The 24,246-nt window shown below is 45.3% G+C and overlaps 1 protein-coding gene across 1 annotated transcript in view; it reads left to right on the plus strand.

Moving 5' to 3' along the window:
- Positions 1 to 24,246, plus strand: part of LOC137627189 (WW domain-containing oxidoreductase-like) — a 65,295-nt gene that overhangs the window by 23,890 nt on the left and 17,159 nt on the right. The window contains exon 3 of the mRNA XM_068358266.1: positions 19,899 to 20,003. Within this exon, the coding sequence (XP_068214367.1) occupies positions 19,899 to 20,003 (105 nt within the window). The remainder of the gene's footprint in view (positions 1 to 19,898; positions 20,004 to 24,246) is intronic.

Genomic DNA, 24,246 nt, shown 5'->3' on the forward strand with positions numbered 1-24,246 from the left:
TCGCCTCTTAAACTTATCAAACCAGCCCTTGCTGGCAACGAAAGTCGTACGTGGTCGTCGTGGGCTAGTCTGGCTTGAGGTACCAGGCAGAGGATCATCTTCGTCGCCGTCGTTTTCTTCCTCATCTTGAACGTTGTCGTCGTCACCACCCTCAGGCACCATAGCATCAAACAAAGTTTTAGCCTTACTTCGGATCATGTTTGTATCCAGGGTGATTTTCTTCTCCCTACAATCATGGATCCAAATAGCCAGTGCATTTTCCATTCGCACCATGGTCTTATTCTGGGTGTTTACAACCCTTTTGGCATCTTTCGTGAAAGATATTGCAGCAGTTTTGCAGATGTTCTTCTCTTCCTTCTTTATGTACCGTACCGTGGATTCATTAAGGCCATATTGTCGGGCTACGCTCGCGTAGCTATTTCCCGCTTTCAACTTGTCCAATAAACTCACTTTTTCGTTAATTGTTAACATCTTTCGCTTTTTCTTCGGTTCACTAGATGCACCAAGGGATAAAGAGCGTTTGGGAGGCATCACGAAGGGCTTCACAAAACTTTTACACTTAAAAAATCACTGCGAGACAAAGACTAACTAACTGCGATCTATGGCGAGAAGCGTATACGAGAAAAGCGTGGAGCGATGGGCATCGGGAGAAGCTTGGGCTAGTGAATGGGCCAATGGGGAGTCGAGTTCTCAGCGAGTGCTGGCCAATCAGCTTGCGTTTATGCCCGTGATGCTTAGCGTATACAGACGTGCATTTCTTTTAGTTTTAAAATTTTGTAAAATGATGCAATTACTAATTCTAATTGAATATTTTGTTTTTAAAATTTGTAAAATAATGTAATTTCTAATTTTAATTTAATATTTTTCATTATTATTAATTTTTTAAAAATTTTTTGATATTTTTAATTTTTGAATATTTTTTAGACCCGCGAAGCTCTGAACCCGCGAAAGTTGAACCGCGAACTAGCGAGGGACCACTGTATACTCTGAGGTTCTAACCGAAACCCAAAGCCTGCTATCTGCCGGGCAAGGGAAGGGACATAAAATGCTAGCCCAGTCAAGCCGAAGTGTCTACTCGATGGCAAGACTAAGCTAGAGTTGTAGCCTAAGGCTGCACTCAGAGGGAAGGAGGGATTACCCTTAAATCTCCACTGGAGACGAGTATCGGTTTATATAATAATTCTAGGAGATATCTATCTCCGCCTGAATTAATAAAACGATACACGTGGGTAAACTGGGAACATGTATGAAAGTATACTAAAGCCACTAGGCTAGTAGCCTAGCAGCGGGTGAGGTTCGACTACCTTAATCGCCGAAACACTCTCGTATACGATCCCAGAGAAAAAGTAATATACAGTATATGCAATCAAAATATCTTACACGTATAAATTGCCTAAATAGCTTCATTTTTAATTGCTATTACACTAGGAATGTCTATTATATCATGCATGAAAGTAAACTAAAACGCATAGGCTAGGAAGCCTAGCACAAGCAAGGTTCGGTTACCTAAATCGCCGAAACTATCAGGAATACAATCGGCATAATATAAATAACTTCCGAGCAATGAAGACTGAATAGCTTCGTAATATTCATGCTATTAACACCGGGAAAGTCGTTCAGGCTAACGAAATAACTCATGCGTTATGAACGACAGCGCCCAAGGCGCCTCCGGTTAAGGCAAAGCTCCATCACTTAATTTAACCTAATTTTACTGTGAGGCAGGAGCTAAAATTTATGCAATGTAAAGATCAAATACTCAACTTTCCAGAGGCAGAAGAGGCTGGAGATTGCATGATATCCGCAAAAAACCAGAGCGTAACGAGAGAGATAACAGAGAAAATCACCGAGCGATACCGCTACACTTATAGGAATGAGCATGGCGGTGACGTATAGCATCTGGATACTCGTAGTAGTTAGAGAGGAAGGGTAACCTTGATATATCGGCTCCCCTTCAAATTTTGCCACTTTCCACCTCGAAGTGAAAATGCTATTCGGGGTGAAGATTGCTATGTGTCGTATCAAGATATACGTCCCCTGATTTATGTGATATCCTTAGGAGAAATTTTAAGGATATTCGCGCCAGGAGTTAGAATTCTGGAGACCTAAAGATAAATTCTCTGGGAATATCACTGTAGTCAAATATCCCTTAGGAAGCTACTTATAGGAACCTTCTATCAGGACGACATGGCCTGAGCCCAAAAATTCTCTTCACACTTTCATACTCAAAATCCGCTATACCCATTATCACGCCATGCATCGTCAACAAATATCCTGACAAATATTCTCCCAACTCCCTAGCTCAAACTCTCTTACTATCACCATACTTAGCTTGACAAAACCTTTCATATTTCCTAAAGAAATCATAAACATCCCTACTGCTATATTCATTAAACCTTTTACATCTAGGTACCTCTCTGATAAACACTGTCTTACAAACTTCCTCAACTTCATTCTTACTACTATTTTCACTACCTAATCCATTCTTGTTTCCTTCTTCCTCTTTTTGAATATAGTGAATCCAATTCAACACTCAAATTCCTATCCTTAACCATTCCCCTCTTAACCTTTTTCTTATTTACCACTTTCACCCATTCATGATCATCCTCACTCTCATCGTGCCCCTTTTTCTTTTCATTCTTCACACTACTTTTACCGTTATTCTCATTACTCTTCTCACCTTTTTGTTCATCTTTACTACGCCTAATCCCTTTACTTTCACTATCACTTCCTTCCCCATTATCCCTTATACCAGCGTTCTCTTCCACTATCAACCCTTTACCCGAATCAGAAACCACTCCTCCGACTGCACCTTCACCCATGAACGTTTTCAGTTCCTTTCGCATCTCCTCATTCTCACAACTCAGCTTTGCATTCTCTTGCAAGAACTTTTCTTTCTCTACGGACAACTTCTCCTCGTGGTCCTTAATCAACTGCAATTCCTCCCTTAATATTTTGTTTTGCTCTTCCATTTTTTTTCTTCAGTCTTAAATCTAATTCCTAATCCTATCAGTCCTTCCTCCAAGAGTTCAGCTATCAATCCCACCTTGCACAGTCCCTGTTTTGGCACCAAAATAATGTTGCGGGATGTCACAAAAAACAACCCCCACTTCCTTGAATCACAAACTGACAATTGTTCCGTAACCGAAATACAAACCACGCTATTTACAAAGGGGTTTACTTTTAGCGCAGCTGAAATGATGAGCCAATAGTTTTAACGAGGGTTAATTACCCCCGCGCTAGTTAGGGGGGGTGGGGAAGGGTAGCTTGCTACCCCTTCCCCCTCCACACACTGGTGACTTGCTCCACTTCACTTTTGGCTCGGCGGTGATCAGACGTGTCTGCTCATCGCCCTCGTGACAGCCTTTAATTTTCTGCTTTTTCTTTTCAGCGTGTGTGTTGGTTGGAAGTTGACCTTCAGTTATTTCTTTACAATGCGTACATGCCCTGGAGTTGCCGGTCGTCCTTGTGGGACTTTCATGTCGGACGTAAATACGGATCCGCACACCCTCTGCCCTCAATATCGGGGCCGACGGTGTGACCAGGAGAACATGTGCCGTGAGTGCAGGGAGTGGTCTGCCTCCCAGTGGGAGAGGTTTGGCCGTCGGCGTAAGAAGAAGTCCAAGAGAGACCGTTCTCCTCCGGGGTTAGCCTTGAAGGAGGAAGGTTCTCGGGACTCTTCTTCCGCCGCCCAAACCTCCTCCGAAGCTCCCCCTCGTCCGCCTCCTAAGGAAAGTCGGCCGAGTGGGAGCGCAGGCCCTTGTTCTGTCTCCCGACCTTCGGTGGGGGGAGAGGGCGTCGCCTCCCATAGCGAGGCGGTTCCCCCTCCTCCTCCGGGGGAGGTTATTGATAATGCCTTATCCAGTGATGATCTTTTACAGATTGGTCGTCCCTGGAGATTAAGGGCTTGCCCTCCAGGGTCGCTCTTATTGACCTTGTCTCGTTGGGGGCCGCTGTTAAGCAGTCGCTGGTGGTAGCAGAGGTAGACCCTCTGTCTATTGTCGACGTCGTGGTGACAGAGGCCTCCGACGTGGCTGGGCCTTCCGCCGCAGGAGCTGTTGCGGGTGATGGTGCTAAAGGCTCTCCTCCTCCTTCCGTACATCCTTCGAAGGGGGAAGTGAGTCCTTCGGTCTCGGCTGCTGCTCAGCTTCCTTCTGAGGGAAGTGCTTTAACGGAGACTCCCCTTCGGAGGACCGATGGTCCCGACGATCTTCCCCGAGGCCGCCTCCGCCGTAAGGCTCACCGTCCGCTACGCCACAAGGGCCTCCCTTCCCCTGACAGGGGGACTAAGAGGCGCCTTTTTGGGTCTTCAACCTCCGGGAGGGGGGGACTCTCCTCGTCAGCCTCAACCTACAGCTCCGCCCTCCTTGAACCTCTCTGCAGACCGTTCACCATCTCCTGCCAGATCTTCGCCTTCTGGAGAACTCGTCACCCGACGGGCAACGGTCCCTTCGGGGCCAAGGGATCCTTCCCTTACGCGAGCAGTGCTAGCGCACAAGCGCTCTCCTGCTCGCCAGCGCTCTCCTGATCTTCAGCGCTCTCCTGCTCGCCAAGAGTCTCCTGCTCGTCGGCTCTCTCCTGATGTTCGCCCCCCTCGCCAGCGCTCTCCTGCTCGTCAGCGCTCATTTGAGGACCATCGCCCTGCGGTCTCTGACCACCCTTTAGTTCCTGCTGAACTCCCTGCTCACCATCTGCCTCCCTCTTAATGAGAGAATGCCTTGATGAAGTCATTAAGCTTCAGCACGGCATTTAATTCCCGTGCTGAAACTTGGTGACGGGCAAGAGGGCTCTCGAACTTGGGGAAATTGCTCCCCCAGTTCGAATCTAAATTTCTCTCTTTTACCTTTTTCTTTTTCTCAATACTACTTCGACCTTATCCTAATTTCACAAACTTTCTTTAGTCTTGCTTTCCAAACTCTATGAGAAAAATTTCCCTCATTATATGTGTGTATATATTATGTACATATATATTTATTTATTTTTTTTTTCTTTTCTCCTATGGCTTGGATGTTTTCACATCCATTGTAGCCCCGGCGGGGATGTTCATACATCCTTTATTGCTGCCTGCTTTGATGAGTGGGAGGAGGTATCACGGTTGGGAGGTGTTTGCATTCAAAGCTATATATGAGAGTATTGGATGATTTCAGCCATCCCGAAGATGGTTTGGACCTTTTTGGCGGAACTATTCTCAAGTGTTGGGTCTTCGGAATCCAGGGGGATCCAATGCTTGGGGTAGGACTCTCGACTTTTGGCCGGAAGCCCGTCATTATAGATATGGGGAGGATGATTCCATAATTTCTTGGTCTCAGTCCTAACAGGCGGGTTCAGCTTACACCTGTGCCTCTATATCTGTTTTGATGCTATCCTTCGGGTAGGGTATGGAGTGGACCATCTGGGAAGTATACTCTCATTGTGCCGATAGTAGAGAGTGCAAATTTCCTTTCCGACGCGTGATGGCCTAACATTCTCGAGCAGGTACATCAAACTAACTCTTTTCCCTCTCTTTACTATAATGGATTCTTTAAGGAACGAACCCCCATCCCCTGGATACGCTGACTCTCCCCCGGCACTGTTGACGACCTCTGCTAATGTGATAAGGGATAGCTCTGTTGATGACCTCGGAACGGGAAAGGACCATTCTACTGATATTTCTAAATCGAGTAATTTGAGTAACACGAGGAAACTTCGAATCCTCCATGTTACACAAATTTCAATAGAAACAAATTATGATGATCTATGTAAAGCATTTGAATGCTATGGATGCATAAAAGAAATAAGGATGAAACTTGAAGCTGAAACTTGGGATTCATGGATATCTTATAGTAGTTATGACGAAGCATTTAGTGCAATAAGCAGTGAACCCTCGTTTATCGCGGTAGATAGGTTCCAGACGCGGCCGCGATAGGTGAAAATCCGCGAAGTAGTGACACCATATTTACCTATTTATTCAACATGTACATTCAGACTTTTAAAACCTTCCCTTGTACGTAGTATTGTTAACAAACTACCCTTTAATGTTCAGAACACTTAATGCATGTACTACAGTACCCTAAACTTAAACAGGCACAAATATTAAAGGCAATTTTATATCATGCGTTTCCTAAACACGCTAAAAAGCACATTAAAAAATGGCAACCAATGTTTTGTTTACATTTATCTTTGATTATAATGAAGAAACAAACTGGAGGTAGAGCTTTGCTTATTACCCAGACATATTTTCCATACTACTCCCTTAGAACTACATCACATCTTCTTACTTTGGATATATATATATATATATATATATATATATATATATATATATATATATATATATATATATATATATATATATATATATATATATATATATATATATATATATATGTATATATATATATATATATGTGTGTGTGTGTGTGTGTATATATATATATATATATATATATATATATATATATATATATATATATATATATACACATACATACATATATACATAAATACATGCATACATATATATGTATATATGTTACTGTATATATATGGGTTATGGATAAAATCCGCGAAGTGGTGAATCCGCGATGGTCGAACCGCGAAGTAGCGAGGGTTCACTGTAATTTGAATAATATTAATATTAATAACTTGAATGTCGCGGCTGCTCTCTGCGATAAGGTACCAAAAGATTTAGATGTGTACAGGCCTGCCGATTGGTTGGAAAAAGGCGCAGATTTAGTCATGCAGTCAGAGAAATCCAAAACCACCGATGTGGCTTATAGCTGAATCAAAGGGGGTTACAGGGAATTATTTTAAAATATGCAAATTGATTCAGAAAAAAGTAGGAACTATTGCACCAGGCGATATATCTCGTTTCGGAAAAAATAGTTTCCTTATCCATGCCAAATCCAGTACACAGTCGGTAATATTGTCCAATATGAAAATAAATAATGATGACATTAAATTAGATGTCAAACCCCACCTAAATTTTAGCTACGGAAGGGGCGTAGTTTTTAACAGAGACCTATATGATTTTACAGAGGAGGAGATACTGGCGATGTGTCCATTAAATGTTTGGAAAGTTCATAAAGTCCCAGGTACATCAATGATAATCCTTACGTTCCAGGATGCTGATGTACCTTTTCATATTATTATCGAGAACAAAAGGATTAAAGTAAGACCCTTCAAGCAGAAGCCATTGCAATGCTTTAATTGTTTTAAATTTGGGCACCCGTCCAAAGTTTGCAAAAATGAGAAGATGTGTGGTATTTGCTCCAAATCTTACCATGGAGAGTGTGCACTTGGACCCAGGTGTTTAAATTGCAGCTCGAATCACAAATCCACAGACAAGATTTGCGAGCTATATAAGTTGGAGGAAGCTGCCCTCAACAAATCAAACTTAGAACACATAAGTGTGACCCATGCCAAAAGACTATTAAATAAATCAAATACATATGCTAAGGCATTAAAATCAAACCAACCTAGCACTGCCAATAGCTCAAAAAAAGTATACTATCTGACAAAATGTCAAATAACGAAGTAACCTTATTACCTCCTGAGGCTTTACCACGGTGTATTAACACTAGGTCATTGCCCATTGCCGTACAGCCTTCAGCCGCCATTACAAAAAGTAATACAAACCTCTCTCAGGCCATGTCCTTGCCTGATCTGATGGAGGTTCCACTTAAGACTAACTTACCTGATGCACCTGTTGTGGGAAAGGTGCAAAAACCTCGAATCCCACCATCTATTAATCGCAAAAGAGAGAGACCTCCATCTCTCTCTCCACCCTCCATTAGAAACGTTAAGGTTATGACATCAAATAAATTTGATGTTTTGTCTGTTGATGTTTCTAATGAACCAGAAGATGGACTGAATAAATCAGAAATTCAAGTTGAGGTCCACCATCCACCTCAACAAATAGATAAAAAGAATACAAAGAAAATCACCAACGTTAAACCCAACATAACAAGACCACCTCTGAAGAAACCTACTGGTAATAATGTTACATTAAAAACTGCTAATGGGAAGACCTCATCCAAGATGTCTTCCAGAAATAATCCATAGTTTTCTCCTCCATTTTGCAATGGAACTGTCAGGGTTTGAGGGCGAAATATGAAGAACTTAAGCTCCTAATTCATGAGCATTCCCCCATAATTGTATGTCTACAGGAAAGTATGCTTGATTCTAACACTCCTAGTCCTCGAGAGTATGTTAGCTATAGAACACCATATAATCAACAAGCAGGGAGCCATGGTGGAAGTCTCATGTACATTCTTCGAGATGTTCCCCAAATACCCATGTCTATACGTACAACTCTGCAGGCAGTTGTTGTACAAATTGATATAGGGAGAAAATATACAATATGCTCTCTGTACTTACCTCCAAATGATAATATTTTATATGATGATTTAGCAGAGGTCATTCAACAACTCCCTCAACCTTTTCTCTTACTGGGAGATATGAATGGTAGACATCCTTTATGGGGTGATGTTTTGGCCAACACAAGGGGCAATATTATCTCATCAATTGTGGAGAATGAGGATGTGGGACTCCTTAATACAGGAGAGCCCACACACTTTCATGTTCAGACAGGTACTTTGTCCTGCATTGACCTTTCAATTGCAAGCTCTAACTGCCTTCTTGATTTTGATTGGAGGACATTAGATGATTGGCATACTAGTGATCATGCACCAATCATTATAAACACCAACAAGGGTCCGCCTTTGCAAAGATCGCCACGTTGGAATCTAGACAAGGCAGACTGGGTTAAATTTTGTGAGCTAAGTGAAATCGAAGGGAGAGCAGAACAGTTTGAAAGTGTTGATGATGCCATAGACCTACTGAATGGAACTCTTCATACAGCAGGAGTCAATTCAATTCCCAAAACAACAGGGTTATTCAAACGACAACCAGTCCCGTGGTGGTCTTCAGAACTAACTGCACTCCACAGAGCCACAAGAAGATCTCTAACACGATTGCGTAGACGCAGAACTGATGAGAATTTAATAATGTACAAGAAGTGTAGAGCACAGTTCCGTCGTGCCATGAAAGAAGCAAGGCGCCAGTCATGGATGTCTTTTGTTTCCTCTATTAACAGTAGAACACCACCATCTTCTGTGTGGAGGAAAGTAAAAAAGATAGCTGGCAAATTCACCCCCAACCCACCACCAGTGTTGAAGGTGAATGGCCAGTATGTAACTGAAGCAAATGAAGTTAGCAATGCCCTGGCTAATCATTTTTCAAATGTATCCAGCAAGTGTGAAGGAGCCCCTGGTCACCAGTATAGGAGCACTGAAGAAAATAAAATTTTAAATTTTGCAACAAAAAGGGAAGAGTCGTATAATTCTCCTTTCACTGAAAGAGAATTTGATTCCGCACTTGCTCATTGCAACGATGCAGCCCCTGGACCCGATGGAATTCCATATGCAATGATTAAACATGTACATTTTAATACAAAGCTATTTATTTTAAGCATTATTAATAGAATATGGCATGATCATAGCTACCCAAGTGTTTGGGAACTAGCCATTATTTTAGCCTTTTTAAAATCCGGTAAAGACAAGTTTTTAGCAGCAAACTATCGTCCTATTGCATTGACATCTTGTTTATGTAAAATCATGGAGAAGATGGTCAATGCAAGGCTGATATGGTACCTTGAAAAGAAAGGTATTTTATCACCGATTCAATGTGGATTCCGAAAAATGCAGTCAACGACTGATGTGTTGATACGACTTGAGTCTTCTATTTGTGAAGCCTTTGCTTCCAAACAGCACCATGTTACAGTATTTTTTGACCTTGAAAAGGCATATGATACCACATGGAGATATGGTATTCTTAAAACCATTCATGAATTGGGATTGAGAGGAGAGCTGCCACTATTTATTCAGTCATTTCTTTCACGTAGAGTTTTTCAAGTGAGAGTGGGGGAAACTCTATCAGAGAGTAAGTGCCAAGAAGAAGGAGTTCCTCAGGGTAGTGTGCTGAGTGTAACCCTTTTTGCACTAGCAATTAATGAGATATCCTCAGCCATTCCCCAGGATGTTCTCTCAACACTATTTGTGGATGATCTCTCAATATCATTTGCTGGCACTAGAATGGCAATGGTTGAGAGAAAAATCCAACTCTCTATTGATAAAATTATCCAGTGGGCTGACATGAATGGATTTAAGTTCTCGACAAGTAAAACTACCATTGTTCATTTTTGTCGTATCCGGGGAGTACATCCAGACCCGGATATATACATTAAAGGTCAACGGATACCATGTGTATCGGAAACCAAATTTTTAGGTTTGATATTTGACTGTAGACTTACATGGGTTTTTCACCTAAAAGCGCTAAAAGCTAAATGTGTTGAAGCTCTGAATATATTAAAAGTATTGTCCCATACATCATGGGGGGCAGACCGCAATACTATTTTAAAATTATACAAGGCCTTGATTTTTTCCAAAATTAGTTATGGTTGTGAGGTATATTCTTCAGCCACCCCAAGCCGGTTAAAAATATTAGACTCGATACATCATGCAGGTATTAGATTATCTACTGGAGCTTTTAAAACCTCGCCTATCCCAAGTCTCCTTGTTGATGCTGGAGAGTTACCTCTAGACCTTTACCGAATGTCTTCCATTCTTCGGTATTGGTTTAGATTGCAAAGACTCCCTAGCTCTCTAGCCTTTCAGACTGCAAGCCTTGTAAGACACGCATCATACTTTGAGTTGCACCCAAAATCTCCTCAACCTTATGGCTTTCGGGTGAAACGATTTTTAAATAGTCTGGATATAATTAGAAATAAGGTACTTCCATTCAAGGTATCATCAACACCTCCATGGAAATTACCTGACATATCTTTTTGTAAATACTTTATTGGAGTTAAGAAGAATATGACTGACTTAGAATCCAGGTCTCTTTTTATGGAACATGTCGAAGAACATAGGGGATCGACTTTTATATATACTGATGGCTCCAAATCTGATGCTGGCGTTGGATTTGGAGTACATAGTAATGATTTTAATTGTAGAGGTGCACTTCCTCTAACAGCTTCCATATTTACTGCCGAACTGTATGGCATATTAACCGCTATTGAGAAAATAGCTTTGGAAAAGGAGGGTAATTTTACAATTTTTAGTGATGCAAGGAGTGTTCTTCAAGCTTTAGAAGTTTTTAATTCTAGTAACCCTCTAGTTTTAAAGATTTTAGAATGGCTTTTTATTATTGGACGGAAAGGTATAACTGTTCGATTTTGTTGGGTTCCAGCACATGTAGGTGTGTCTGGGAATGAGAAGGCAGATTTACTGGCGAAGAATGCGGCATCCGAGTTGCTACCAAGGAGGTATCCCATTCCATGTAACGATCTCCTACCTTACATCAAGAAATTGGTTTGTGATAAATGGCAACAGCACTGGGACAGTCAAGACGGCAATAAAATGAGGGAAGTAACAAATATCATATCACCTTGGAGGTATAACATGATTCCCCGAAAATGGGAGACGACTCTTTGTCGTCTCCGTATTGGTCACACACGGTTGACACACGAGCTTCTGCTGAAGGGCCAACACCAACCGTATTGCGAGGACTGCTTAGTACCTTTAACAGTGAGGCATTTGTTGACCGAATGCCCTAATTTTACTAACTTAAGAAATAGATATCTGTTTGAGGCTCGAGGTGAGGATGGCAGGTTTATCCTTGCCAAGATTCTTGGACATGATGTGTCTTACTATGCGAGCGGAATTTTTAGATTTATTTCAGAAGCAGGTCTTCTGAAAACTATTTAACTATTTTAATGACTTCTTAATTTTTATGGTTTTAATCGAATTCTCTTTTAATTTTCATATATAGTAAATGGTATCGGCGTCAATGACCTTAGATGTCAGGATGCCAGAAAACTTTCAATCAATCAATCAATCAATCAATCACCATCTGCCTGGTCCTGTGGCTACGCAACATCGTGCTGCGCGTGTGTCAAAAACACATGTTCGCCAACGCGCCAGCGATCTCCCAGTTCCTGCTCGTGAACGCGCCGCGCCACCTGTCCTTTCACATGACACGCGTCGACCTTCTGCTCGCCAGCGATCTCCAGCTCGCCAGCGATCACCTACGCGTCAGCGATTACCTCTTCGCCAGCACGCTCCTGAAGGAACATGGTTCGCCAGCTTCTAGCTCGCCATCGCGCTATCGCCCGCCTGCGCATGCTGCTCGCCTTCGCTCGCCATTGCACGATCGCCCTCCTGCGTATGCTGCTCGCCATCGCTCGCCCCTGCACGATCGCCCTCCTGCGGATGCTGATCACCATCGCACCCCATCTCGCGATCGGCCACCTGCGCATGCTGATCGCCATCGCATGCCCCTGCACGATCGCCCTCCTGCGCATGCTGCTCGCCATCACTCGCCCCTGCACGATCGCCCTCCTGCGGATGCTGATCACCATCGCACCCCATCACGCGATCATTTACCTGCGCATGCTGCTCGCCATCGCTTACCATTACGCGGTCATTAACCTGCGCATGCTGCTCACCATCGCACGCCAGTGCGTCGACATGCCACATTGCGCCATCGCCAACTTGAGCGACTGCACTCACCAGCTCGTCATCGATCGCCTGTGGATCTACATCGCCAGCGATCTTCCTCACCTACGCGGCAGCGTGTTCCCTCGCCGTCGCGCCAACGCTTGCGTTCGTCGCCTCAGACACGCGTTCATTTTCCTGCCCACCCTCGCGCCCACTCGCCTGCGTGACCGCTCGCCTGCGCGCCCGCGCGACCGCTCGCCTGTGCGCCCGCGCGATCATCCACCTGCGCACCCACGCGATCGCTCGCCCGCGCGACCAATCACCCTCGCGCGACCATCGTTCGCGGCGATTTCCGCAGCCGGTGGTAGCAGCAGGAACGAGTGCTCCTAGACGGCACTCGGGATCACCTCCATCCAAACACAGGTTGGTAGTGCAGGACGAGGAGAGGTTAGTACAGCATTCTTCCCCACCTTCTTTTCAGGCAGGTACCGTCGTGTCCACTCCAAAGGATCGCCCGATCCCTTTCCCTTTAGCGAGGATTTCGGACTCTGTGTCCTTGGAGCAGCAGACTTGGTTTGGTCCTCTGGCACGGGCGTTAGTGAGGGTTATGAAACCAGCACTCGCCGGCCAGGGTAACAAACCAATGGCTGTCTCTCCTACGCTGAAGAGAAAGAGAGGAGTGGACTTCGTGGTGACTTCCCCCAGGGCGAAGTTGGTTCCCAAGAGGTCGGTCGCGAAGGTCCCTTCTCCTGCACGAGTACTCTCTCCTTCTCCCGTGGACGAGGCCTTTCCGTCCTCAGGTGAGTCCAGTGGGGCGGTAGTCTTCCCCTCGGCACCAAGGGGGGAGACTTCGCTTCAGGCAGGAGAATCGTCTCGTGAGGAAGGGGCCCCTCGAACCTCGTTGTTGGGATCCTGTATCCCTCCCAGGAGGGAATCCAAGGATTCCAAGACCGTCCCTAAATCCTCTGCAAGGATTCGTCAGGAACCCACGACTACCCAGGGGAATGTCCTCGTATCACCCCAGGAGGAGATTCCTGGGGCAGGAGACTTAGCTGCCAGCCCGCAGGGAGGAGAACAGCAAGAATCCGAACATGCCTTCTAGCAGGTCCTAAGCCTGATAAGGCAACTTAACAGGCTTACGGATCCAGTCATCGCCCCCCGTGAAGGCAAAGACACGATTCTGGATGAAGTGTTTGACGTTCGGAAGGCCCCTAAGACCAGTGCAGCTCTGCCCTGGTCTCGGGGGCTGAAGAGTGCCAGGGCTAGGGCCAACGCTCAGCTTGCACTTCTTGCCTCCTCCAGTCGTTCCACTGCCGGGAACAAGCTCATCCCTCCTCCTCGCCTCCAGCAGAGGAGGTATTTCGAGATCCTGGGTGAGCACAACCTCGCTCTTCCTCTCCATCACTCTGTGGAGGAGCTGGCGAAGGGAGTTTCCCTTGAGAAACTCTCTGCCCGGCAGGTGTCGTTCTCGGCGGCAGAGATCCTTAACCACGAGAAGGTCGCTAAGTGTGCCATGCAGGCCACTTCGTGGCTGGACTTTTGGCTAGGATCTCTGGGCATCCTATTGCGATCGGAGGACTTGTCCAAGGAGACCAATAGGAAGGCCCTAGAGACCTTCTTGCTCTCGGGCACCCGCTCCATCGAGTTTTTGGTGCACCAGGTTACCACCCTGTGGGCCAACTCGGTGTTGAAGCGTCGCGATGCTGTGTCCGAGAGATTCCATCCGAAGGTCCCCGCCGTAGATGTGTGTAGGCTCCGACAGAGGAGGTATTTCGAGATCCTGGGTGAGCACAACCTCGCTCTTCCTCTCCATCACTCTGTGGAGGAGCTGGCGAAGGGAGTTTCCCTTGAGAAACTCTCTGCCCGGCAGGTGTCGTTCTCGGCGGCAGAGATCCTTAACCACGAGAAGGTCGCTAAGTGTGCCATGCAGGCCACTTCGTGGCTAGACTTCTGGCTAGGATCTCTGGGCATCCTATTGCGATCGGAGGACTTGTCCAAGGAGACCAATAGGAAGGCCCTAGAGACCTTGCTCTCGGGCACCCGCTCCATCGAGTTTTTGGCGCACCAGGTTACCACCCTGTGGTCCAACTCGGTGTTGAAGCGTCGCGATGCTGTGTCCGAGAGATTCCATCCGAAGGTCCCCGCCGTAGATGTGTGTAGGCTCCGACATGCTTCCCTTCTGGGGGAGAGCCTGTTTGAGCCTCAAGACATGGAGCGAACGGCTGAGAGGTGGAGGAAATCCAGCACGGACTCCCTCCTCCACAGGGCCCTTACAACTCGGCCCTATAAGCCTCCAGCCCCGCCACAACAGCAGCAACAGCCTCGTAAGGCTCCCAGACAGGCACCGGCAGCTAAGAAAGTGGTGTCTAAGCCCCAGCCCTTTCCAGCCAAGGTCAAGAGGGGCGGTAAGTTCTCCAGGGGAGGCAAGACTCCTAGGGGTGGCGGCCGCGGCCGCAAGCCCTAGGGGTGGCAGTCCCCCTGCATGTCCACCTGTGGGGGGATGCCTTCAGCGTTGCGTCCGCAGGTGGCAGCAACACGGGGCCGATGCTTGGACGGTCTCTGTGATCAGCCAAGGTTATCGCGTCCCGTTCACAACATCTCAACCTCCCCTGACAGCGAATCCAGTGTCGTTGAGCTCCTATGCCACGGGATCGGCAAAGGGGCTGGCCCTTCAGGCCGAAGTCGAGACCATGCTCGAGAAGGGTGCTCTCCAGGAGGTCGTGGACGGCTCCCCAGGCTTCTTCAGTCGACTCTTTCTTGTAGAGAAGGCTACTGGAGGCTGGAGACCCGTCATCGATCTCTCAGCTCTGAACAGGTTTGTCAAACAAACCCGGTTCAGCATGGAGACAGCAGACACGGTCAGACTTGCGGTGAGACCACAAGACTTCATGTGTACACTGGATCTAAAGGACGCGTACTTCCAGATCCCAATCCATCCGTCTTCCAGGAAGTACCTGAGATTCTGCCTAGACAACAAGATCTACCAGTTCAAGGTGCTGTGTTTCGGTCTCTCCACAGCTCCTCAGGTGTTCACCAGTGTTCACCCTGATTTCATCTTGGGCGCACAGGAACGGCATTCGTCTCCTTCGTTACCTGGACGATTGGCTGATCCTAGAAGACTCGGAGTCGACCCTTCTTCGGCACCGAGACAGGCTTCTGGATCTTTGCCAGGATCTGGGGATCGTGGTAAACCTCGAGAAGTCCTCTCTGCAGCCGTCCCAACGACTGGTTTATCTAGGCATGCTAATAGACACCAATCTCCACAAAGCCTTTCCATCAGACGACCGGATAGCAAGGCTGAGGAGGGTGGCGGAACCCTTCCTCAGGCGAAAAGAACTCCCCGCCCAATCGTGGTTGCGTCTCTTAGGCCACCTATCCTCCCTGGCCCGTCTGGTTCCAAACAGCCGCCTCAGGATGAGATCCCTTCATTGGCGGCTCAAGTCCCGGTGGAATCAAGGATCCAATTCCCCGGACATTCGGATCCCAATGGGGTCTCTGGAACAGACGGACTTGCGGTGGTGGCTGGCTGACGAGAACCTGCAGAAAGGAGTGAGTCTTCTCGTCCCCCCCCCCCCCCCCCCGGAATTGTCTCTGTTTTCGGACGCGTCAAAAGAAGGGTGGGGGGCCCACGTTCTGAACCAGAGGGCCTCAGGCCTTTGGTCAGAATCAGAAAAGTGCCTACACATCAACCTTCTAGAATTGAAGGCCGTCTTTCTGGCTCTTCAGCAGTTCCAACGGTCCCTGGCGGGTCACTCCGTGGTGGTGATGAGCGACAACACCACGGTAGTGGCTTATATCAACAAGCAGGGAGGCACTTTTTCGCAACAGCTATCCCATCTTGCAGTAGAGACTCTGAGGTGGACCGAAACCCACTCGATAACACTATCAGCTCGCTTCATTCCTGGCAAGAGTAATGTGCTCGCCGACAGTCTGAGCAGGGCTTCGCAGATAGTGAGTACCGAGTGGTCTTTGGATCCTCAGATAGCCAACAAAGTCCTGACTTTGTGGGGTTCCCCGACTGTGGACTTGTTCGCAACAGCCTTGAACTTCAAGCTGCCCCTGTACTGCTCACCAGTCCCGGACCCCAAGGCACTCTGGCAAGATGCTTTCCAGCAACGGTTGGACAACATCGACGTGTACGCCTTCCCACCATTCTGTCTGATGAGAAGGGTGCTCAACAGGACCAGACTATCGGTCAACTGTTCGATGATTCTGGTAGCTCCGCTACGGCATCACGCGGAATGGTTTCCGGACCTTCTGCAACTCCTGACGGAACTCCCAAGGGAGCTTCCTCCACGACACGAGCTTCTCAGACAACCCCACTCCGGCGTCCCTCACAGGGCCGTAGCCTCGCTTCGGCTTCACGCCTGGAGACTATCCAGCGTCTACTCGCGGAGAGAGGCTTTTCGCAACAGGTTGCGGAGAGAATGTCTCGGCACCTGCAAAGGTCCTCTGAGGTAGTCTACCAAGCAAAGTGGAGAGTCTTTTGTGGTTGGTGTCGTGGAAGGGGTATCTCTCCACTCGATGCCACTATTCCAGCAATAGCGGACTTCCTCGTGTATCTGCGAGAAGAAATGCGCCTTTCTGTCTCGGCAGTGAAAGGCTATCGCTCAGCCTTAAGCTTGGCCTTCAGATTGAAGGGCGTGGATATTTCTTCATCGCTAGAACTCTCTTTACTCATACGTAGCTATGAGCTTACCTGCCCACAGTCGGAAGTGAGACCCCCTCCTTGGAACGTGGTTCGAGTCCTCAGGTCTCTTAAGAGACCTCCCTTCGAGCCATTACGCCAGGCCTCCGATCGCCACCTGTCTTGGAAGACAACTTTCCTACTCGCCTTGGCTTCGGCCAAGCGAGTTAGTGAACTTCATGGTCTCTCGTACGGCATCGCCCATTCAAGGGGATGGGGGGAGGTAACGGTCAGGTTCGTCCCTGAGTTTGTGGCCAAGACTCAGAATCCTGGAGTGCCGGATCCTCGGTTCGACTCTTTCAGGATCGCGAGTCTCCGTTCTGTAACAAACGACCCAGACCAGCTGCCACTATGTCCAGTAGTGAGGTGTCTGAGGCACTACTTGAAGAGAACGGCTGCAGTCCGTCCTCATGTGCGAGCTTTGTTTGTGAGCACAGGCAGGACAAAGAGGAGGGTCACCAGGAACACCATCTCAGCTTGGATTCGAAGGGTTATCCACCATACCCTGAATCCTGACCCTCCTCCGTCACGTCGCCCTCGGGCCCACGATGTCAGGGGTATTGCTACATCCCTGGCCTTCAAGAGAAACTTCTCTGTGACGCAGGTACTTCAAGCTGGGGTCTGGAAGCGTCAAACGACCTTCACAGCCCACTACCTGCAAGACGTGACCCACAGGAGCCTCGATACGTTTTCTATCGGCCCTGTGGTGGCTGCATAACAGCTGGTCTAACCTCAGGCTCCTTTTTGGACAAGTAGCAGTAGGTTGAGGGCGTTGTTACCCGGTCTTAGTCTGCGTGAATGAAAGAGTATGTCTGACCCTTACCTCTTTCTTCATTCTCCCCTCTCTTGGGGAAGCAGCTTCCTGGTCCTCGCATAGCTGACCTCGACCTCTGCAGGTAACCCATGCTTCTTTGTGCTCCTAGTATTAAGCTTAATACTGTTGCGTCTCCCATACCCTGACGAGGTGGTATGGGGAACGTCCTATCCTAGAATTCCTATCTGAAGGTCTCAAGGTCAACTTCATAGGACGAGTCACACTCTCCTCCTCACACTGCTTATGTAGGCCACTTGTTCCTAGCGATGCTAGGAACTTGTGAGGTACTGGGGCTCCCTCTCTCTAGTGCTGCTCACTGAGGGATTGAGCCCCCGGGCAAGCCGAAGTCAGTAAGGCTGGGGACTTTCCACCCTTCCTAAGGGGTAAGTCACCCTTTGTAAATAGCGTGGTTTGTATTTCGGTTACGGAATAAATGACAAATTCAAAGATAATTTGTATTTTTCCTAACCATACAAACCTTAGCTATTTACACATATGTGCCCGCCATCCCTGACCCCCAAGTCAAGTCCTACCTCTAAGTGAAGTGAAGCAAGTCACCGGTGTGTGGAGGGGGGAGGGGTAGCAAGCTACCCTTCCCCACCCCCCGCTAACTAGCGCGGGGGTAATTAACCCTCGTTAAAACTATTGGCTCGTCATTTCAGCTGCGCTAAAAGTAAACCCCTTTGTAAATAGCTAAGGTTTGTATGGTTAGGAAAAATACAAATTATCTTCGAATTTGTCATATTTCTTCTCAACACAACCTTTCCCCTTACGTTATCAGCTACTGGACACTTAGAAGGGAATTAAAGACAAAACAACCTTAAAACTATATTTCTTACAAACTCAAACAAATTTTCAGTCAAAATAATAATCAAACTTAAAACTATTTCCTACAAACTAAACCCAATCATAACTTAACTGTAAAACATAGACAAAGTAACCATAACAGAACTTAATCTGTAAAATATATACTGTATGACGGTGCATTTGCGTACATGGAAACTGTTCCCAATATTTTGAAAAAACAAGTGTAGTTTACCTCCAAATATTATCTTACCTGGTCAAGTAACATTGTTGAGTTCTCGCACATTCACTTGATTGCCCAGGCCATTAAATCTCTCACATACAGTATTCAGAGAGTTGTGAGGTGTCAGGGGTCTCTGTTAAGCTTGTGTGAAGTACAGAATAACACCCAGGGACAGGAACCAGCCTGTTGGTTTTAGGACTTCCACCCACTTAAGGGTAAGTCTCCACTGTAAACTGTGAAAGGGTTTGTATTCATGTTGGAACAAATGACAAATTTTGAAATAATTTGTATTTATACCAACTATATAAACGTTGAGCTCTTTACACATACCTGACACGCCATCATATAATCTAAGGGAAAGTCGTACGTGCAATTGTAAAGTGATGTTACTCAACCGGTGAGTGTGTGAACGTGGGAGCTAGTCTACCCCTTGCTAATTAGCGGTGGTTAGTTATACCTCGCTTAAAGTCTTTTGGCTAGTTTTCAGCCTTCGCTGAAATAATATCCACTGTAAAGAGCTCAAGGTTTTTGTTACATATATTAGGACAACACAAATACTTTCCAAATTTTTCATTTTGCCGAAGTTGATTTCCCCATAAACTGAGTAATAAAAGTATCAACTTGATCTTACTGAACTATTATGGTAGGTTGAGTTCACACTATCCCGAATTATTTTTCTGGAATTGGGTGAACCACAAGTAATTATTGAAATAATAAATTTTTAGATCAAAATTCCATTTTTGGATCATTCACCTTAGATCTGGAGTATGAAAGTTTTGTAATTATAGAGGTAAATATTAATTTTAGGGTATTCAGTTTTGTATTGTCAATAAAATGGCAGCTTGAGAGATTACTGATGAAAACTGATAACTAAAATTTTGATTGTTCACACAGGGGAACAAACGCTGAATGTGCTTATCAATAATGCAGCAATATTCCATCATCCATCTTATCTGACTGAGGATGGCATTGAAGTGACCTATCAAACAAATTACCTTGGTAAGTGTGAATAATTTTTTTTTCTTTGACGTTGTTACTTTTTATAAAATAGTTTTCCCAAAGTTGGATATATTTATTTTTAGAATTTTTACAAAATGTATTCCTTAATCTGAGAATGACCAAAATAAAAGATTAATACTGTATAGGCAAAATGATTGAATATTTATTTGTTCCAGTGCAGATACAAATCTGAATTATTTATGGGTGTTAGCTCTGATGCAGTGTTGTTACGACCAAGTTGAAGAATTACTGTGGGTCTGGTAGCCTGGTATGGCTGCTTTGTGGGCCCACTATGTGCTTCGGTGGGTTGATGCTAATAGCTGTGTGTTCTCTCTTCTCTTGGTCGTGACTACGATCGGTCATCCGTTACTGACCTTATTCAGTCCTTTGTGTTGTTCCTTTTTCTTATACTGTACTCTACTTAGTATGAGTGCTAAACAAGTGTTAATGGAAACCTGCCCAGGCCTTGAAAGTTGCCCTCGTGGCACTTTTATGAGTCGAGTCGCCATAGACCCTTATCCCTTATGCCCTAATTGTAGAGAACATAGATGTGTTATGAATTCACTTTGTGATTTTTGTTGCGAGTGGTTGGCCTCCCAATGGGAGAAGATCAACAGCCGTAGGAAAAAGAAGACCAAACAGGCTCGTTTCCCTTCAACAGCTTTAGTCTCAAAGGAGGAAAAGAAGCTTGTCTTCATTTTCTAGTCTTGAACTTCCCTTGTACAATCCTTCGTTATCGGAGTTCCCAGAAACCATGGTAACGATGGATGACGACCAAGTTTTTGTGAACGAATTTATTGATGTAACGTCTCTTGCCCTCTTAGCGTGGCTGAGAATTTTTCAGTGGATCGTGATCCTTTAGCATCTGCCTTTATCCAGGTGGGAGACGATGTCTTAGTGAAAGTGCCTCTCTTTTTACCAGAATTTGAAAATCCTACTCGTTTGCAGTCTCTACCAACAAGTGTGGTAAGCTTGTACAAGCAACTTTTTTATTGCATATGTTGGAGTCCTTTCAGATTTCTCTTCCATTATTCCATTAAGTGTACTCCTCGTCAGTCTATGGCTGTACACCATGTGTCTGCTTGTACACCCATGTGTCTCCTCGTACACCTTGTGTCTCCTCGTACACCATGTGTCTCCTCGTACACCATCTTTTTCCTTGAAAATAGCTTATCAACTCCCCTTCAAGGTCTGATTTTTTTGTCAGTCCTTCCTATTGCCCCATAGGGTCTTACAGGTCCAGCTTCCTCTCCCCAATAGAAGTAGTGAAAGATTCTCATAGAAAATCTTTTCTGAAAGATCAGCATGTTTTATATCATTGTCATGGAGCTAGTACTAACCCATCAGTGTGTCTGCACACCTACAAGCAATCTCCGCGTCTGCGTACCCACAAAACCTTTGAGACGCGTCTGCCACTGTATCCACAACATGAACAAGCCATGCACCATACCACACTGTTGGTGAACCTACTGAATATGGTGCCACCATTACACGTCCTCCTGCCGAATGCGCTGCCACTATTACAAGTCCTTCTATTGGCACACATCCTTGTACCGCCACCATTACTTGTCTCCCTTCTGAATATCCTGCCATTATTACACATTTTCTGAGTTTTTGCCTAGTTGCATATTGCTCTGTGAACTCTCTTGCTTCAAGGACTTTGCCCTGTCCTCCAGTAGCCTCTTTGGAAGATGGTAAGCTTTCATCAGTGATTTACGTATCCGTCAAAATCTTCAGATAATAATAAAGAATCTGCAGTATCAGAGATAAAACCATTACCTCATCCTAGTGATAGCAAACTGATCGCAGAACTTTGTGCTCCTTTTCCTAAAATTATTCCTCCTGTTTCCCAGCATCATGCTTCACCAGCAGAGAAGTTTCTGAGACCTAATTTTCCTCTAGTAGCTGTTATTTCATAAACATAAACCTTACTCCCGAGTCGAAGGCTCAGAAAGATCTGATTATTCTAGAAGAAATTACAGATTACACAAATCAAGTTTGCCTCATTCCTCTGCTGAGAAAGAGGGAAAGCCTCCTCTTCCTCCACCATCCTATTATGAACCTGTAGAATTGTCACCTCAGTATCCCCCACCTGTAGAATTGTCTCATGAAAATCCCCCACCTGTAGAATCTTCACATGAAAATCCCTTCCTGTAGAATCGTCACCCCAGAAAATCCCTCTTGTAGAATCATTACCTTGTTCTTAATTTGTACAAAGATAGTAGGTTGTTATTAAGTTGAACAAATTATATGAGATTTTGAAAAATTTATTAAATTTCATCACCTTGTATATAATTAACACAAAAGTAATACGGTAGCTATATATGAAATTTAAAAATTGCTTGGATTGCTATTTCCATATAGATCCATCCTTTGATCTGGAATACTTTGTCAAATTCATCGAATTATGACAGGTATTGCACTTCCCTCTTTTAAAGTATCTGTTGTTGTAGCCACCAAAAAACTTTAGAGGAATCATCACACAAAAGTGGAAGAACCACATCTTGGAAGGTATTCTAGGCAATGAAGGATGGCTAGTTTTTAGTAAAAAAAGGATTTTAGTGAGTATTCATCTTTTAACGAAATTCAAAGGAAGAATGGACGAAATTTTAAAAAATATAGAAGGAATTTAAAGCTATTAAATAGCATTACAGGACAATTAGTTAGCCAAGAAATTATCCTCCATGAGCAGTGGCCCTAGAGCCATTAACCCTAGAACCACATCGTTGTTTTTGAGGGACGTTGACCACATCATTTGGAGAATTTTATCCTTTTTTGGAAAATTAAAAAACATGCGTAACTTCAAAACAGGTTTATTACAAAATAAAAATTGAAAGAGTAACTTTTAAACTTTAGGATGATGTTACATAAACGTAATTTTTGGGCTCGGCCATGTCGTCCTGATGGAAGGTTCCTTTAGTTAGCTTTCTAAGGGATATTTGCTACAGTGATACTCCCAGAGAATTAAACCGAAGATCTCCTGGATTTTAACTCCTGGCGCGAGTATCCAGTTAAGGATATCGGATAATATCAGTGGACGTATTTTTTAGATACGACACATAGCAATCTTCACCCCGAATAGATTTAACTCTTTGATGTAAGGGGGAAGAGTGGCGAAAGAAAGGGGTGCTGATCTAGGTACCCGATGGACCTCCTATCCGTACTACTACCGGCCGCCATTCCTTTCTTTGTAGCATTTAAGCTATGTGTTCTCCCAACATTTTCCCAGTGTTTGTTGCAAGTTTTCGGAATATTAATCATGCAATCTCCAGCATCTTCATCCTCGGGAAAGTTGAGTATTAATTCTTTTCTGTGTATAGTTTTAGGTTCCCTTCTCACAGTTAAATTCCAATAATTTAAATGTGTTTTGTTGAGCGTTGTCATGAACCGGAGGCCATTTTACGACCACTGTCGCCGATTATTATTGCATTTTATTTAGTCAGTTGGGCAATATTTCCCGATATTTAGCTATAATATTAGCTAGTTAGGCAAATTATACAAGTGAAGATTGTGCATGAAGAAATATTATTATTCCTCTTCCTATTATGTAACTTTACTTTTCGTATGCGGCTGGAGCCCTGACGGTACCAACCATGGCCGTGGTTCTTACCAGAGCTAGGCTAGCCTCGCTCATATATACGTTAGTAAAGTAATTCCCCATGTGTAGCCTCACCCTATCGTTCCTTATTAATTCAGATAGGGACTTTCATCCTCTAGAATTTATGGATAAGGTTCGATATACATTCTCTTTTAGAGAAAAGAGGCTAAACCCTTCCTCCCTCCCTGAGTACCACCGCCATTACAGGCGGCAACCACTGTCTTATTTCATTGCCGTTGAGTAGAACTCCGGCTTTGGGTTAAATAGTAATTAACTCAGGGTGCCCTTGTCTTGCCGCCGACGATGTCGTCAGCAAAGGAATCATGTTTCCTCTGCCGCCGACGACGTCTTCCTCAGTCCACTGTCGAAGGTAGGCGGCATAGCTGCTGCCACCTCTCTCCCCAGTGAACTACAAGACCCTTTCCCTTCACCCTTCTGTCCTTTAGTGTCGGCATAGTTGTGACAACATTCTTTACCCGGTATTGTGAAAGTCATCCCGGCTTTCCAGGTTGTTTGCGTTGCCAGCCGGGACCCTACCGGCAGCAGTTAGTTCAGCCACCTCAGCCACCTTCCCCCTTATGTCCTTCCTTCACCGGAAGTGAATGTCACGGGGGGAAGATTGAGCCGGCCCTGACAACTGCCGGT

Source organism: Palaemon carinicauda, chromosome 35 (assembly GCF_036898095.1).
Source record: "Palaemon carinicauda isolate YSFRI2023 chromosome 35, ASM3689809v2, whole genome shotgun sequence".
NCBI lineage: Eukaryota > Metazoa > Arthropoda > Malacostraca > Decapoda > Palaemonidae > Palaemon > Palaemon carinicauda.